This window comes from Saimiri boliviensis, chromosome 18 (assembly GCF_048565385.1).
Source record: "Saimiri boliviensis isolate mSaiBol1 chromosome 18, mSaiBol1.pri, whole genome shotgun sequence".
Taxonomy (NCBI): domain Eukaryota; kingdom Metazoa; phylum Chordata; class Mammalia; order Primates; family Cebidae; genus Saimiri; species Saimiri boliviensis.
In genome coordinates this window covers 4,453,849-4,471,648 of record NC_133466.1, presented here as the reverse complement: position 1 = coordinate 4,471,648, position 17,800 = coordinate 4,453,849, and the positions used below count along the sequence as shown (strand labels likewise).

At 50.4% G+C, this 17,800-nt stretch overlaps 1 protein-coding gene across 9 annotated transcripts in view; it reads right to left on the bottom strand.

Moving 5' to 3' along the window:
- Nucleotides 1-4,385: 4,385 nt before the first annotated feature.
- PRDM15 (PR/SET domain 15) overlaps nucleotides 4,386-17,800 on the bottom strand; it is a 79,099-nt gene continuing 65,684 nt past the window's right edge. For 7 of the 9 annotated variants that reach the window (XM_074389233.1, XM_039480554.2, XM_039480553.2 and 4 more), the window contains 5 exons: nucleotides 15,243-15,326; nucleotides 14,685-14,860; nucleotides 10,861-10,941; nucleotides 9,146-9,355; nucleotides 7,149-8,147 (listed from right to left, as the gene is read on the bottom strand). In XM_074389233.1, coding sequence (XP_074245334.1) covers nucleotides 7,668-8,147; nucleotides 9,146-9,355; nucleotides 10,861-10,941; nucleotides 14,685-14,860; nucleotides 15,243-15,326 — 1,031 coding nt within the window. In that variant the 3' untranslated portion in view covers nucleotides 7,149-7,667. Of the gene's footprint in view, nucleotides 8,148-9,145; nucleotides 9,356-10,860; nucleotides 10,942-14,684; nucleotides 14,861-15,242; nucleotides 15,327-17,800 lie in introns of all 9 variants that reach the window. The other 2 variants (XM_039480551.2, XM_039480552.2) reach the window with 1 other exon arrangement.

Genomic DNA, 17,800 nt, shown 5'->3' with positions numbered 1-17,800 from the left:
TACTGAGGCCAAGTGCGGTGGTTCGCTCCTGTCATCTCGAACTGTGGGAGGCTGAAGCAGATGGATCACTTGAGTCAGGGGGTTAGAGACCAGTGGGCAACATGGTGAAACGCTGTCTCTACAAAAAGCACACAGAAAAATGATCTGGGCATGATGGTGCACACCTATAGTCCCAGCTACTCGGGAGCTGTTCCATTCCAACTGGATGGAACACATTCAGCTATTGGTTTGGAGCTTCGAAGCTTTGGGGGCTAAGGAAGTATGTCTTCCAACAACACCTAGACTCAGAAAAAACATGGTTAAAAACAAAAGATGTTGGGAGCCCTGTCTCCCCATGGAACATCTGGGCTCCCCATTCCCTAGCCTCCCCCATCCCTCCCCATCTCCTGGCCTCCCCCATCCCTCCCCATCTCCTGTCCTCCCCATCCCTCCCCATCTCCTGGCCTCCCCCATCCCTCCCCATCTCCTGGCCTCCCCATCCCTCCCCATCCCCTAGCCTCCCTTATCCCTCCCCATCTCCTAGCTTTCCCATCCCTCCCCATTTCCTAGGAGTAATTTTTTTCTTATCTCCCCTAACTATGATCTTAATTGTTAATTTTTTCTCTTAGAATACAGCATGAATATTTTTATAACCTCTGTACCACACAACGCTAGTTATATGGAAAATACAAACCACATTTGAAGTGATTTAACATTGGTTATAAGGCAGTTCCACAGTTATTATTCCCCAGAAACCTGTACACTGATCTTCAATCCAGCAATCTTACTCCTGGGCATTTATTCCCGAGAAATGAAAATTTATAGACACAAAAATACTCATACAAAAATATTCATAGACACTTTGATTCAGAATAGCTGCAAACCGGAAAAAATAAATAAAATTGTCCTTCAATGGGTAAATGCCTAACTAAACCATAGCATATCCACATAATAGTCTCGGCAATGGAAAAGATGAACTATTGACAGACTCAACAACTTGGATGCATCTCCAGGGTGTTATGCCAAGTGGAAAGAACAATTTCAAACAGTGACACTTGGTATCTGGATGTGGGGCAGATACACAGACAAATACAATGATGTACCACCATTGTATAGAGTCTCACATACACACAGAGAGAGAGTATGAATGAAATCTGAATAAGACCGGGGGATTGTATCAAAGCCACTTCTAACTGTGATATGGTACAATAGTTTTTCAAACTGTTACCGCTGGGGGAAACCGGACCAAGTATAAGAGATCTCTCTGGATGATTTTTATAACTGCATGTAAATCTACCATCTCAGTAAAAGTTGATTTTATGTGATCTACTATCTCAATAAAAGGTTCCATTAAAAAAAAAAATCATGGTTTTGGGAGGCCGAAGTGGGCAGATCACCTGAGGTCAGGAGTTTCAGACCAGGCTGGCCAACATGGTGAGACCCCATCTCTACTAAAAATACAAAAATCAGCTGGATATGATGGCACATGCTTGTAATCCCAGCTACTTGGGAGGCTGAGGCAGGAGAATCACTTGAACCTGGGAGGTGGAGGTTGCAGTGAGCCAAGATTGTGCCATTGCACTCCAGCCTGGGCGACAGGGTGAGACTCTGTCTCAAAAAAACCAAAAAAAAACAAAAAAACAAAAAACCATGGTTAACATGTAAATAATAATACCTTGATAGACAAATATACCATATACTTTTAAGTTACAGAATGTATGATTTCATTTTATGTAACATTTTTGAAATGATAAAATTATAGAGGTAAAGAGCAGATGGTGATTGCCTGAGGCTAGAGAATGGGGGAGGGAAGGAGGAGGCTCGGGAACGGGGAGGGATGGGGGAGGCTCGGGGACGGAGGATAGATGGGGGAGGCTGGGAGATGGGGAGGAGTCAGGGAGGCTAGGGGATGGGCGAGGGAAGGGGGAGGCTCGGGGATGGGGAGGGACGGGGAGGCTGGGAAAGGGGGAGGGGGAGAGCAGGCTAGGGGATGGGGAGGGGTCAGGGAGGCTAGGGACTGGAATAGGGATGGGTACAACCGCATGGGAGTAACTTGAGGGTAATTCTTTGAGGAAAGGTGTCAGTTCTGTATCTTGATTGCGGTGGTTCCACTAATTTATACATGGAATAAAATTACATATGGCTTGGGACAGTGGCTCACTCCTGTAATCCCAGCACTTTGAGAGGCCAAAGTAGCAGATCACTGGAACTCAGGAATTCAAGACCAGCCTGGGCAACATGGCGAAACCCTGTCCATCTTTAGAAAATACAAAAATTAGGCCGGTGTGGTGGTGTGTGCCTGTAGTCCCAGCTACTTGGGAGACTGAGGCAGTAGGATCATTTGAGCCTGGGAAGTGGAGATTGCAGTGAGTTAAGATTGCACCATCGCACTCTAGCCTGGGTGACAGAGTGAGACTGTCTCAAAAAATAAATAAATAAAAGTAAAAAAAAATAACCTAGCTTTAAAAAAAGAAAAACTGCATAAAACCACACACACCAATGTGTGTGTGAAGACGGGAAATCTGAGTCCTCTGCAGACCGGTTCACAGCAGTGATCACTGTCAATTTCCTGGCCTCGTTATTGCGCTAAGTTGCTCCCGTTAGAGGAAGCTGGGAAAAGAGTTCATGGGATTTCCCTTGTACCCGGCAATTTGCTGTGAGTCTACTATTTCAAAAAAAATTTTTTAATCACTTTGCCTACCATGTCTAATAGCTCTGAAACACAGGGTCAACTTTCCATTTCTTGATTCCAGTCCAAGAAAACCTAAAATAAAAAGTTAAAATATTCAGTATTGTGTACTTACATACAAAGATTACATAAGTATGTTCACCTTTTCTATCTGACCCTAGGGACTTTTGCTCAGAGCAGACTATTCATGACTTTTATCACTAACAAGAAACTTCTTTATAAAATTCAACAGCACTTAAACACTGGACTCGGAGAATTCAAACATTTAGAAAACTAAATTGGCGAAAATAAATAAATAAAGTCACATGGCCCGATCACATTAGGTTGAACCACATGCAGTAACTAACGTTTGGCAGTTTTTGACCTACAGAAGCCATGGTTTTGTATGGTTCGACTGCGACGATGTTCCTTTTGAGGACTTCCAGGCTACGTCACAGGAAGAACAAGGAGGCAGGTTTGGGATCAGGCAGGTCTGGGTATAGGGTTCTAACTTCACGAGTTACCCACACTGTGGCCTGGAGCAAGCTGCCTGCCCTCACTACTTTTCTCACGTGAGGAGGACAAGATGACCCACCTCGGAGAGTCTGGGTGGTCTGTAGTGCTGTTTAGCAGCAACGCCCACTACACACACATGGTAGGATGCATGTCCTGGCCCCTGTGGTTAGCTGGGGTGGGGGACTGGGCCTCCCTCGTGAGTTGGGAGCAGCTGCCTCCACCTGGGAACCCTCCAGCTAAGAGAGGGGACGTTCTCGGCTCCACTGGAAGCAGGCTTGTGGGGGAGGGGAGGCCCCGGCCAGCTCTTTCCAGGCAGCCCAGGGCCACTTCCACATAATTCTGATGATTCCACCACCACACAGGCAAGGTCACTCATCCCAGTCACGCCAGAACGAGGACCCCTGTGAGGATACTCTCACCAGTTGTACAACCTGATGGGGAAGAAGCCAGTGGCCAGGCTGTCTCCCCCTCTCTATGGGAGCTTGTGTCTAATACTTGTGAAAAGTCTGTATTCAGACTGTGTCCTTGTGAGTTTTCCATTGCATTGCATGGCTCTTAGCAGAGCAAATCACTAGGTGGTAATTTGCACTCTGGAAATAAACATGGGGGCACTGATGACTCGAATGTGCATGTTAACACCACCGTTTCTCTGCAAGGAAAGACAGAAAGGCTGAAAGGCTGCCTTTGTGTACGAGAACCACACAGGTCTGGCACACACAAGGATGTGCTCACAGTTGGCCAAATGTAAAATGAATGAATCCTACTTCCTGGCAGGAGAATTCGTTGCTGCCAGATGCTATTTAAAATACGGCAAAAATATCCGAGTCTTGGTCCTCACAGGTCAGATCCTCAGAAGACTGGATATGTAAGGTATTTCCAAACTTAAAAATGACCTAGCAGGCCGGGCACAGTGGCTCACGCCTGTAATCCCAGCACTTTGGAAGGCTCAGGCAGGTAGATCATTTGAGGCCAAGAGTTTGAGACCAGCCTGGCCAACATGGCGAAACCCCGCCTCTACTAAAAATACAAAAATTAGCCCGGTCTGGTGGTGGACACCTGTAATCTCAGCTATTTGGGAGGCTGAGGCAGAAGAATCACGTGAACCTGGGAGGTGGAAGCTGCAGTGAGCTGAGATCTCACCACTGCACTCCAGCCTGGGTGACAGAGTGAGACATCTTCTCAAAAAAAAAAAAAAAAAAAAAAAAAAAAAAGACCCAGCAAATTAGAATACATCATTTAACATTTAATCAGCAGATCAGTAAGGGATCGTTTCAGACCACAGCAAGAAACGCCTGCCAAAGTATTTGCCTCTCTCTAGCTATTGATCCTTTTTGTGCCTGTTCTCTCTTGATCTAAGCTTTAGAAAAAATGCTACATGCACCCTCTTTGTTGCAGCTCAATATCACAGGGAACATTTCAAATAACCCAAACACTTTATGGGAGTTTCTCAGGCCGGACCTGAGAGGAATCAAGATGTGGCTGACAGCAGGAATTGCGAGCATTCTCAAAGTATACAAACTGCACCACCTTCCCTATCAGGCAGTGGGGGCAGAAGGCCAGCAACTGAAAAACACGGGTCACAGCACCTTTTATTCATCATCATACAAACTGATGGGACACGAAACACACCCAACATCTCCAAACCGTCTCAATGCCTCAAAATCCAACGGGAAAGTCCGAGATGCTGCCTTTAGCGGGGAAGCCACGCGCCTTCCGCCTTTGGATGCTGCTGATGGGAACGGTAGAGGAATGGGAGGTCTGCCTTCTGCACTGGGCCCTCCAGCGCCATTCCACGCTGGGCACGGTGAGCGGCACTTGGCACAGAACGTTTTCCTGAGAACACATCACACACTAGAGCATTCCGGAGGCCCGGGCCCCTTCTCAACCCGGAGACCGGGATTCACCGGGAGTGGCCGCACCTGTGGCCTGTCTGCAAGACTCCCGCCAGTGGAAGGCACTGCCCACAGCTCACAGAGCCACAGGTCCAAAACCAACCCTCCACTAAGATGGGCCCACAGAGCCTGGCGGCCACAGTGGCTGGATCTAACGTCTTCCTTTATGGACACATCTGTGCACCTTGGATCAGTTAGAAAAACAAAATACTTCCTGTCATGATGATCAGTATGCAGAACCACGTACAGCTGAGGACTCTTCTGGCTGGGTGGCACTTGGCTGTTGTATTTTGCTATCTGGGTTCTTTTACGCAAATCTGTACCGGCTGCTTTAAGACAACCCACTTTGCCTCGGACAGGGACCCTATCTTACAGAAAACTTGGGATTTTGATTTTTCTTTAGAATTCTCACTTATAACAAGTATGAGGTGTCTGTGTATTGAGATAAACCGTGGTATACACCACGCAATCTAAATTAGGTTCCGTAAAAACATTTGATGCGGTCTTACTCTAGGCACTAAAACAACTTCTTTAAAAAAATAAAACTGTGATTTCCAAGGCCTTTATTTTATAGGGAACAGGAATAAAAGATCAATGCTAGTGGATGGTTCATCATGAGCCCAAGGCCTTCTGGGAGTCTCTGCGAGGTCATCTGCCCTTTAGATTGGGCAAAGGCAAAAAGAAATCGATATTGATTTTAAAAAATATATCTTAGGAGCCCTGGTCTCCTGCTGATGCCATGGACGTCTGGACCACTTGTATCTGGAGGATGGAGACAATTTCACCCCGAGCCCAATTCATTTGACGAAACTACTATGTATAAAACAGTTAATTATATACATAAATAACATAATTCTCATAAATTAAAAGTCAAATGATCTCCCACTATAAATTCAAACGAGAGGTGAGAGCTGGGCACGAGTGATGGTGGGTGAGGAGGTGAGCCTTGCAGAGCCTTCTGCATGCCGCCTGGGGAGAACCTTCCCTTAGCTCATGAAGGCATATATTGCACAAAACAAATTCCAGCCCCATCTTCAAAAGTCTGCTGTTTGGAGTGCGGTGAAGTGCTGAGAAGGCTGCACTTTGGAAAACGCAACCATCCTTTGCTTTGCTGGCATCACTGGGACTGCTCGCGTCAATCAGAGCCATGTCAGTGGGTCTCCAAGATGGACCCCCGTGAGTACAGGATCTGGGACAACTGGCAAAGACGGGCACATTAAGGCAGGTGTATCCTCTCGCTGTGATCAGTGTTAAAAAGAGTACCAGGAAAGTTAAGAGCAAACCTCTCCCCACACCTCTCAGTGTTTCTGTGGTGGGTAGCAGGAGCGCTGGCTGCCACCCTGCCCCTGGCCCCTGCCCCGGAAACTGGTACACAACATGACAGCACGTGTCCCCGCACAGGCAGACCTGGCTGTTAGCCACACATTCAGTTTTAGGGGCAATTCATGCTTCTATTAGTGAACTAACCTCTCTGCTTTCATTAGCTCTGACAGGAAATAGCATTTTCTCTGTGTTTCAGAAATACCTACACTTTTCCACTGTAAAGAGCCAAACTCCTTTGATATTTTTATAGGAAACCAACCTTTGGAATTAAAGTTTAAACAGAAGGAAAACATGAATTTTCCCCCGTTTCTTCCACTCAGGGGATTCTGGCTGGGCTTCAGCCAGAATGAACACATTTGGATTGTAGAGATCCTGAGACAAGCCGGAGGAGCCGCTGGGGGCAGCAGGGAGGCTCACTCCTCACCACAGCGTGCGACCCCTGCATCTGGGCAGCTGTGGAGGGCGGACAGGGACCGACGGTCCTACAGTGCACACGACTTTATCATGTTAACATAAAACTAAAACATAATGTTGGCCGTAACAGTCTTGAATACATAATGTATGTTTGAAATAAAGTTTTAAAAAAAGGAAAAAACTCTACTGGAAATCGACTCACGGATAATGCTAAGTTGTCTTTTGAGCCAGAGTCCGTGACCTCACGTGACCCCTTGCCCATGATGACCTTGAAGGCTGGAGGATCACGTATGGCTCAGCACGCCTCACATGTGGTTTCAGCCCATAGTTGTATAAGAACCGACTCAACTCAAGAGTTCAAAGAGAATAAATGTTACTTTAACTCCTATCTGTGCACTTGCAAAACCATCCAGAAGCGAGGACAAAACGTTCCCTGCTGCCTGTTGCCACCTGTGAATACTGTCTGTGTCCTCATACAGGAACTAAGTTCTAAAGGAAAAAAAAATGAACCGTTTGTGTTCCTAACAACTTATCTCCTGCCTCTGACAATCCTGCTTCACTTTCCCAAACCGTGTGTCAAGCGCACACTGGTTCTGTAAGGGGCAGCGGCTGGAGCCCCGGCCCAGGACTTACTGCCTTGGTAAGGCATAGTGTGGAACCTCATCTAGTTTAAAACGCCTGCCTGCCAGAAGTCACTTCTAGAGTTAGGCCGACAGACCATAATGGTGGCTGGGAGGGATGTGGAGATATTCTGCAAAGCTAAGTCAGCCTTACATTGCAATGCATGACTTTGTTTGTTTGGTTGGTATCCAGCAAACAAATCTAAACAGAAAACACCCCTCTGCAGTCCCCGCCCCGAGTCTCGCTAAGGCAGCTCAGTAGCTGTACATCTGCTGCTGCTGCTCCGCCTGCACCTGGGGCGGGGCTGCCTGCTGCGGGGGCGCCTGCGGCTGTGGGGGCGGCAGGACGTCAGTCTGGGGCACTGCCCGCCATGTCAGTGGGTGCTGGTCACTGAGCTGGCTCCCCAGGGGCGTGATGGAGTTGACCAGGGTGGTCAGATTGATGAAGTGGGCCACGGACTGTGGGTTCGAGGCTTCAGGCTGGGGGTGGATCTGGACATCATTTTGGCGGTTGTGCAACATGGTAGAGCCACTGACGGTGTCAAAGGTCACCGTCAGGATTGAGTTGTCCAGCTGTAACTGGCGCTCAGGGGTGGTAAGGTGCCCCACGGCCACCGGCTGGAGATTGGTAAACTGAGTCCCAGCTGCAGTGGTGATGGGGGTCACGGTGATGTTGGTCAAGCCGACTGAGCTGGATGGTGTGGTCACATTTGGGTCGCCCAGGGTCACCACTACCTGGAAGAGTCACACACAGCAAAAATCAGTTCATTATTTCTGTGAAACGGAGAACACGGGGTGAGTTCTGTTACCCGCTGGAATAACCACACGCCGGCCCCAGGAACAGGAAGCACGACATTCTTTGGTGAAAGAGGAAACAAAATTAATTTTGTCCTGGAAAAATTCCAACAGAAAAGAAAAACAAGAAACACATACAATCATGAAGGCAATGAGAAACATATTAATTTCACTTGGCTAGAAAAAAAAAAAAAAAGTAAGCATGAAAAGACAGAAAACAGATTCTTTCTTTTCTACTCAATGCTCTAAAGTGCCCTGCTGTTGGTAAATGAAAATCCCACTGCAAAACTAAAAAGAACAACAAAAATATTTGCAGTGCCAATGGCTAATAAGAGAACGCATTCTCTTTCATGGAGAGCGATCAAAGGCCAAATAAATGAGGAACTTTTGCAATCAAGATGACCATCCCCCAAAACAAGAGAGAGCAGTGCAGTCTGAGACAGACCGAACACACACTCAGACGCTTCAGAAGCAACAGTGATGCAGGCTGAGCAGGACGGAAGGTTCCGGTCAGGACAGTGGGACTGCGGGCCAGTCCCATCCTTGCCTCCCGCTTCCACATTGAGGCATCCTCTCCGGCTGAGCCTTCACCATAAGGGCACTTGGGCAGGCCATCTGTGATCTCCCCAAACTGCAAACAGCCCGCCTACTTCCCACCCGGGCAGGGATACCTCTCTTCAACATGCTCGAATGTACGTTGCTACTAACAATGACAAGCATGAATTGTAGGTCAGAACTCAGAAATGCTTACATGAAACATGCGTGAGTGAATAATGGAATATGTCTGCTGCCTTCAACCACACGAAGCCCACCACGTGCACCGTGTACAGTAAAAACAGCAGGAGTCACACAGACGTGGGGCTCTCATGCTCAGGGAAAGCCGCCGCCTCTGGCTAAAGTGACCGGCACCTAATGAGAGCGTGAAGCAGCAAACCGACCTGCTGAATGCTCTGGACTGCAGAGTTGGTCTCGTCGCCTACGCTGCCTGTGAACTCGGTCTCTTTCTCCGAGTATTCGCTGAAGGTGGCGTCCTCGGGCACCGGAGTGCCCGCCTCCTCTTCTGGCTTCTGCTTTCGCTTGTGACTTCGCTTGGCGGCTTTCCCGTGCTTCCCTTCGGCCAAATCTTCCTGCTCCAGAGTCAGCTCAGGCTGTAAGAAAATCAGGTGAGTCGGTCACGTCACACAGTGGCCAGGGCAGCCCCTGCACCATCCTGGACACGCTCTTGGATCAGTGGGAAGGCTCGTGGGCCACCAATAGTTGCCAGTTTTGGTTTTTTTTGTTGTTGTTGTTTTTTTTTAATACATACAAGTCATATTTTATGCTAAAATGTAAATACTTTTTTTTAACTAATTTTTTAAACCACTGGGTAAAGGGAAATGTTTCCGCCCTGGGGAGCTCCTAGAGCAAGGTGAAAGCGCTTTCCAAGCAGGGCTCCCTTTCCCAAGGCTGCAACAGAGTCACTGTGAAAAACCATTTTGAATTAAAATAGGTTTGACTACAAAACCGGGGTCATCTCCGTTTGGGACAGGAAATGAGGGCCCCGCTGCAGTGATGATCCCAGTGGGTTCCCATCCCGCACGCTTCCCTGCAAGTGTCCCGGGCGCTGCTGGGCTGTGACCCCATCTTCTGAACCGGGCCGGTTCCACGGCCAGGCCAGCTCAGGTTCACAGAGGCTGCGGGGCAGTGATGGCTGCTGCGGAGGGCTCAACCTGCACCCCTCTCACGCCGTTCCACACGACCCCGGTCCTAACCCAGTGGCAGACAGACCCGGTGGAGGCCTACACTGTGGTCGTGGTGCGACGTCCCTGCCCCCATGCCTGTGACTCGCCCAGGGTAGAAACGGCCTGTGGGTTCCGGCTGGAGCTGCGTGGCCGCACGTCCCTCAGCCGGACACGTCACTCGGCCGGACACAGCCACCTTCATCAAGACTGCGCCCTAAGGCGCCATCTCAGAACGAGGCAGAAACGTCACCCGGGACCACTGAGAGCATGGCACTCTCTTTGTAATAAAGAAACTTTTGCTAACTAAAAATTTCTTTTAAAAGTAAGTTCATCTAATCAGTAAACTAATTTTGCTTGTAAAGTTTAAAGACTATTCTAATTTCCCTTTTTTTAAAATTTTTGAGATGGAGTCTCACTCTGTTACCCAGGCGAGCGTGCAATGGCGCGATCTCGGCTCACTGCAACCTCCAACCCCTGGGTTCAAGCAACTCTCCGGCCTCAGCCTCCTGAGTAGCTGGGATTACAGGCATGCACCACCACGACCGGCTAATTTTTGTATTTTTAGTAGAGACAGGGTTTCGCCATGTTGGCCAGGTTGGTCTCAAACTCCTGACCTCAGGTGATCTGCCCGCCTTGGCCTCCCAAATTGCTGGGATTATAGGCATGAGCCACGACACCCAGCCAATTGTTCTAATTTCTAATTTTTTCCAGGAAACATCTGTTTTCCAAAGTGAGATACACCGATATTCAACAAACTGAGATCACAGAAACTACAGAAACTAGAAGATTAGCTAAAAGGTTCTGAGGGAAAAAGAAGCCAAGTGAACAGGTGACGCTGGCCACGGGACTCGAAGCTGCTCCCTCCCGGCCTGTCCACGCCCCTCAGGTCCCCTCTGCAGGTGTCTGCTGCTTACCCCACCGTTTCTGCTCACCTGGACAATGCCGATGGAGGAGGCATCGATGGTGGTGGTCTCCGGGAGGTGGTCCAGGTCGTCAATCCTCACTGCGAGCACCTACGAGGAGCACAGAGTCTGAGCTGGGGGTTGGGGTGCTGCTGACGCAGGTGGGAACCCAGAAGTTACACACACCTCGGGACGACATCCGCCACTCCCGCCCTGCCCTCCCAGGCATCCGCGGCCCTTCCCATCTCCTCGTTCAGCTTTCACTTTAAGACTCTGTGTCCAGACGCCCAGGGCTTATCCTCAGCCCTCACTTCACACTCCCGCAAAGCTCCTGCCCCTGTATCATCTCACGTCTACTCTCCCGGGGGGAGACTGTGCTCCCTTTTCGGCCCCACACCAAAGGGGTGAGGTTTCAGTGGCGCTACTGTCATTTCCAAGGAAGACCACAGCAAGGTTAAGATACGGCGCAGTAAACCTGTTCTGTGAGGAATCATCGAAAAGCCGACATTTGCGCCTTGCACATCGTCCTTTTTGGTTGAATCCATACACAAGTGCTTTCATTTGTCTGTTTTGTGGTGAAGTGACGGCCTGCCCCTACCTTCCCTCCGACAGCCACGTGGAACAGGGGCCTCAGCACGCCCTGTGTGCCCACAGGGCCCCTCCCGCCAGCTCGGCACGTCCTGCCCAAGAGTGAGTGACCTTCACTGTCCACACCCTGCTGACAGCAGCTGCGTTTGTTCTTGTGATGACCTCATTAGATCATAAGAAAGACACGGAACACGAGTCCAGAGACAGCAGAACACGCAGGGAAGGCGGGATAAGGGGAGGGGCTCGAAATCAGCCGAAGTCTGCCGAGAAGGTGCTTCGCCCAAACAGCTTTGCAAACATCTTTAAATTTCTGACTTCTAAAGGAAGTCAAAATGGAAAAGTAGACGATGCTTTGTGGATGCAACTCATTTAAAAAAGACAGCAGGGAACTGCATCTTTAACTTTACACTCAATGACGAGGTCTGGGCCCCTTCTTGGAAAAGATGGTAAATAAAGCCTGGCCTGCAAGGGTTTTAAGTTAACATAAATCCTGACAATGACTTTGAAGACTCCAGTGCAGGCGTCCCCGAACTACAGCCCGCGGGCCACATGTGGCCCCCTGAGGCCATTTATCCGGCCCCCCGCCGCACTTCAGGAAGGAGCACTTCCTTCATTGGTGGTCAGTGAGAGGAGCACAGTATGTGGTGGCCCTCCAGCGGTCTGAGGGACAGTGAACTGGCCCCCTGTGTAAAAAGTTTGGGGATGCCTGCTCCAGTGTAACTCTCTCTCATTGACACTGAGCACAGACCTATACTGTGACACTCTCAAAGGACCCTGAGCAACCAGACCGCTGTGGACGTACTCTCTACAGTTACCACCATCACCCCCATAAGCACCACCGTCGTCATTATCACCTCTGTCACCAGTATCCTCACCATCGCCACCACCGTCACCACCATCACCACCACCAATACGTCCACCTCCACCACCATCATCACCACCAACTGTCACCACCATCACCACCATCACCACTACCACCATGTGACATCACCACCACCACCATCCCTATCGCCATCACCAACACCAACACCATCACCACCTCCTCCACCATCATCACCACCACCATCACCGCAACTACCACCATCACCATCACCACCTCCTCCATCACCGCCATCACCTTTACCACCATTTCCACCACCACCTCCATCAGTATCCTAGTCACACAGTCTGAAAGCTGATGCCACCAGAGAACCACCATAAAAGCATTAGCTTTTTTCTTAGGAGATAAGACAAAAGTGAAAAGTGTTTTGTTTTAAATGTAACATTCACTCTAAGTGAAGAGAAAAACCATAGCTTGGAGTCACAAAATACTATCCTAAAAGATTCCGAATTTCTGTAAGTAGTTTATGCCTGTTTAACCAGCTGAGCAGTTAAACTGTAACTAGTTTTAACTTAACTTGTTAAGTGTTCATCTCCAAGGAACACCTTCCTCCTCCTGAATCTGTGGCATCGCCAATGGGGACAGGCTCGGGGGACCCCTGGCGTGCCCCTCTCAGCCAGCCAGGGCTCACGGCAGCACACACAGCCACATAAAGCAACCAAATCGCCTGCCTTCCCTTCACACCGCTGTCCGGGGCTCTTCCACCCACACCCTCCATCCCAGTTTGTGATTACTTGGCCTGTCTGTCTGCTTCTTCCTTTTCCTTCTGTTTCCTACCCAGCCGGTACAGTCCAGGAGGGCAGGGATGGACCCTGGCTGGCTGGCCCGTCACTGGCAGGCACGTGCTGAGTCAATGCAGAAGGAAACAACAGTGAGATGATCAAAAGGAATGACACAGAGAGCCCAGGACAAAAGGCTGCAGAAACAAACCGGTTCGAGAACAGCAGTGGACGATATCCCCTTCACCCCTTTCACTTGGTTCTGTCTGGTTTGCGCTTGAGGGAAGTGAGGATGCGTCACACACAGCCCAGTTGAAGGAGCAGAGCACAGAAGGTGGACTTGCAGCAGAGCAACCTTGGGAAGTGGTTTAATCCTGGAGAGGACTCTGCCGGGCAGTGCTTGTGGAAGACGTCTTCACCAGCAAGGCCTCTCCACCCGGCCATTACAACTTCAACAGCATGAGAAAAATCACCGTGGCATGCTCTGCTCCTTTCCTTACCTGTCTCATTTACATAATTGAGTACTACATTTACACACAATGTGTGTGGCACACACTGTATACACACACACCATATACGCACAGCTCTTTCACGTACATTGTGAGCATTATTTTATTTCGAATCCGTGTAAGCCTGTGAGTGTAGTCAGACACGCGGCTAAACTATCATTAACTGACTCGCTTTCCTATTGCAGGATGTCAAGGGGTTGGAATGATCATTTACTAAACACTGGACAAATGCTGTGATGCTGCCTTCAAGGAAAGCACCCACGGGTGAGCGCGGCGGCTCGTGCCAGCCACCAGCGTGGTCACTCTGAACCTAAAACCTCCTGTTCCCTCCGCAGGCAAGGGAGGCCGTCCCCCGCTGCTACCGTTTGCGTTTCTGGGATGCGCAGTGAGCTGAACGCCTTGCCATGTGCTTTTTGCCACGGACATTCTTCCTGCACGAGCTCCCTCTCTGCGCACGCCCGGGTGCGCCACGCGTGTTTCTCAGCGAGGGCTTGTTACCGCTAACGTTAACAGGCTCTGTCTGTCTAAGACGGTCACCGCCCACACGGATTTTCACTTGCCTTTGGCCTGATTTGTTCCGAGTGCTTCCAGAGTCAAACCTGTTGATACTGTGTTTATGATTCCTTTTGCTGCTTTGACTCCCTTCTATGACCTGACCACCAAGCTTTCCTCTGGTTTTGCTCTGCAGGGTGCTCCTTCGTAAAGCACGTTTAACTACGGGACATCCCGGCCTTGCTGTCGAGCAGGCTTTCAGGGCAGCCCGGCTCTGCGTGCGTCGGCACAGTCTCCCCCGACCGTCCTCGGCGCCACACTTCGATCAGCCCCAACACCACACGCAGCCCCCATTTTGCACATGGGTTCCACAGGTGGGAGGAATGGGGGACGGGGGTGGCAGGGCTGTGCTTCCATCTTGCTGTAATTTCAGGGAGGATGTAATTTATAACCTCAGCAAAGGTCCGCCTGAGGCTCTCCCAGCCTCTCCTAGCCACTCGCTCATGACCTGTGTGGCAGGCAGTGTCGGTCACAGAGGCACCGAAGATCCAGGCCCTGCCTCCAGAACTTGGGGTCTGCAGAGGGAGGCGGGGTAGGTGCCAGCATGGATGTGTCTGGCGCACGGCCCACTGGCAGGGCGCGGAGGGGGCGCAGCCCCCAGCTTACCTCGGGGTGCTTACGCCGCATGTGCCGGCTCATGGAGGCCCTGGTGGACACCTTTGTCCCGCACAGCTGGCAACTCTGCGCCTCCACCTTGTCGTGGGTGAGCTGCACGTGCTTCTGCAGCATGTACTCGGTCACGTACTTCTTGTCACACACGGAGCACGTCCACTGCTTGCCCACTTTGCACACACACAGAGACACACACGAATGTGGAAAGGAAGAGACACGCAGGTCACCAGTGCGGCCATCACAGTGACCCTGGCCGCAAGAAGCCTGTCATGCCCTGTCCATCCTGAGAGGGTCGGTGCTGGTCCCTGAGCCCGTATGAGCATGGAGCCTCTGCATCCCTGCTCCAATATGAGAAACTCAAGAAGGGACACTTGAAAGCTGTGGCGGCTGACCTTTAGAGGCCAAGGGGCCACCATGAAGCCCAGACATCACTACCTGTGCTGGAACAGTCTAGGTGGGAGAACCGTTGTTCCCACCCCCGCAGGCACTCAGATGGCCCTGGCAGCCCGCTGCGTGTGGCCCCGAAGGCTCCGGCAGGCTGCGCCCGCTTACCTGTGTGGATGAGCTTGTGGGTCTCCATGGTGTTCCTCTCACTGAAGGTCTTCCCACATAATTCACACATGAAATCTTTAATCCCTGCAAAGAAAGGTGCACATAACTTCCTCATGTTTAATGAATGTTTTCAGTCCACATCCGAGAACATCTTCCCCTGACATGTTCTCGGCACTGCAGAGCCTTTGGGGGAAGGTGAATTGTAAAAAGATGACCAACAATGAACGCTCATCCCAGCCTCCGCTCGAAAAGTGTGACTTGGAAAGTTCATGCTTCCATGGTGACATTTTGTATCAGAGAGTCATGAGCTGTGGGGATGGCTGTCTGGGAACACAGACAGAGAGTGGAACCCACAGAGACAAACAACGGGAATTTCTTAAAAGCATTAATGTACCGATAGCTCCCTTTGTCCAGAAAGATCTTAGGCGGCCTATGTGATATCAAGAGAGAAGAAACGGTCACTGAAATCAGGGCCAAGTGCAAGGGGATCACAGACGTGCCAAGCGTGTGTAAGAGACAACAAAGCTGCCATGCTTGGGCAAAATGAGTAGGATTCCTAAAAACCTTTACTAATTCAGCCGGAGATCGAGACCCTCCTGGCCAGCATGGTGAAACCCCGCCTCTACTAAAATACAAACAACCAGCATGCGCCTGTAGTCCCAGCTAGTTGGGAGGCTGAGGCAGGGGAATTGCTTGAACCCAGGAGGTGAAGGCTGCAGTGAGCTGAGATGGTGCCACTGCATTCCAACCTGGTGACAGAGTAAGACTCCATCTCCAAAAAAAAAAAAAAAACAAAACATTACTAAGTCAAATTAGAGCTGATGTAGGTCACGGTGGCTCACGCCTGTGATTCCAGCACTTTGGGAGGCCGGAGGAGGATCACATGAGTCCAGGAGTTCAAGAGCAGCCTGGGCAACACGGCGAGCTCCCATCTCTACAGAAATAAAATAAAATGAGCTGGGCATGGTGGTATGTGCCTGTAGTTCCAGCTACTAAAGAGGCTGAGGTGGGAGGACCCCTTGAGCCCAGGACGTCGAGGCTACAGTGAGCTATGATCGCATCACTGCACTCCAGCATGAGCGGCAGAGACCCCCGTGTCAACAACAACAAAAAGGCAAATCAGGGCTTACTTGACTTTTTAAAATATTTGATAAGTACCGAGTCAGTCTGGCTCCTGGGCGGGCCTCACGGGAGCCAGAAGTGGACACTGTAGCAGACAGCACCGGCACTGGCGGTTCCAATTCCAAGAACCCCTTCCAAGGCAGGGCATTAACCCCCCAGAGCCTCCCAGAGCAGGGAGGGTCCCTCCCTGGGTCCAGGGGCAAGACTAGGAAGCGGCACTGGTTTGTTCCTTGTTTTAAGGAAACTTTTGATTGACATCAAACTCACAGAAAAATTATAAGTGAGTGTATGGCTCAACAAATTTCCACGAAGTGAACAAACAAAATAACCAGTTCCCCGATGACACCATCCCGACATTCCCAGGGTCAGGGGGTACACGGCAGGTGGCCTTGAGCTGGAAACAGGTTTAATCAGAGCGGTGACGGGGAGGCGCACAGATCATCCTGTTAAAACGTTCTTTTCTGGATGAGGAGGCTGCATCTCCCAGGACAGTCTGCGGAATTTGACAGTGTGAAGATGAAAAGGCCCAGCCTTAGTGACTCCTATTGAGAGAGTCTGGGAAAGAAAATCCAAACCTGGTCTTTAGACGAAGCCTCTCAGATGATTCAGGTCATCCAAGACTGAGTGTTCCCAACAGACAGCCACGTGAGGAAAGTTTAGAGAACCTTCCTTAAAGCTCAAGGACCACAACAAAAGATGCCCCAAATGCTCGGAAAGACACGGCAAGCAGCGGACCACGGCCCTGGGAACGGCCACTGCAGGGATGATCGCCGGGGGAGAACCAGGGAGCGTGTGTTTCACCGGGCCAGACACCTCGCTCTGACGGCGGCCAGCACCCCACCCGGCAGCACAGGACATGCGCTCCCCACAGCACAGGGAAACATGTGGCACCTAATTATGTATGCAGTCCACAGGAGGGAGGCAGGGAGGAGGCTGGAGGTGGACCTGGTGCGAGTGCTCACGTCAGCCCATGTCTGGGGACGCAGGGGGGCCGGGGCAATGACGCTGCATGCCTCAACAGGGCGAGCAAGAATCAAGTCCATGGTCTATTTTACCCCAAAAACTGATGGGGAGGTGGACCCTGTGAATGTCTTTTAAACAAAGGTTTCCCCCAATATGGGAACAAGGCAAGTACTTTTTTTTTGTTGTTATTTTTTTGAGACGGAGTCTCATTCTGTCGCCCAGGCTGGAGTGCAGTGGCGCGATCCCGGCTCACTGCAACCTCCGCCTCCCGGGTTCAAGTGATTCTCCTGCCTCAGGCTCCTGAGTACCTGGGATTACAGGCATGCACTGCCACGCCCAGCTAATTTTTTTTTATTTTTAGTAGAGATAGGGTTTCACCATGTTGGTCAGACTGGTCTCAAACTCCTGACCTCGTTATCTGCCTGCCTTGGCCTCTCAAAGTGCTGGGATGACAGACGTGAGGCACCGCGCCC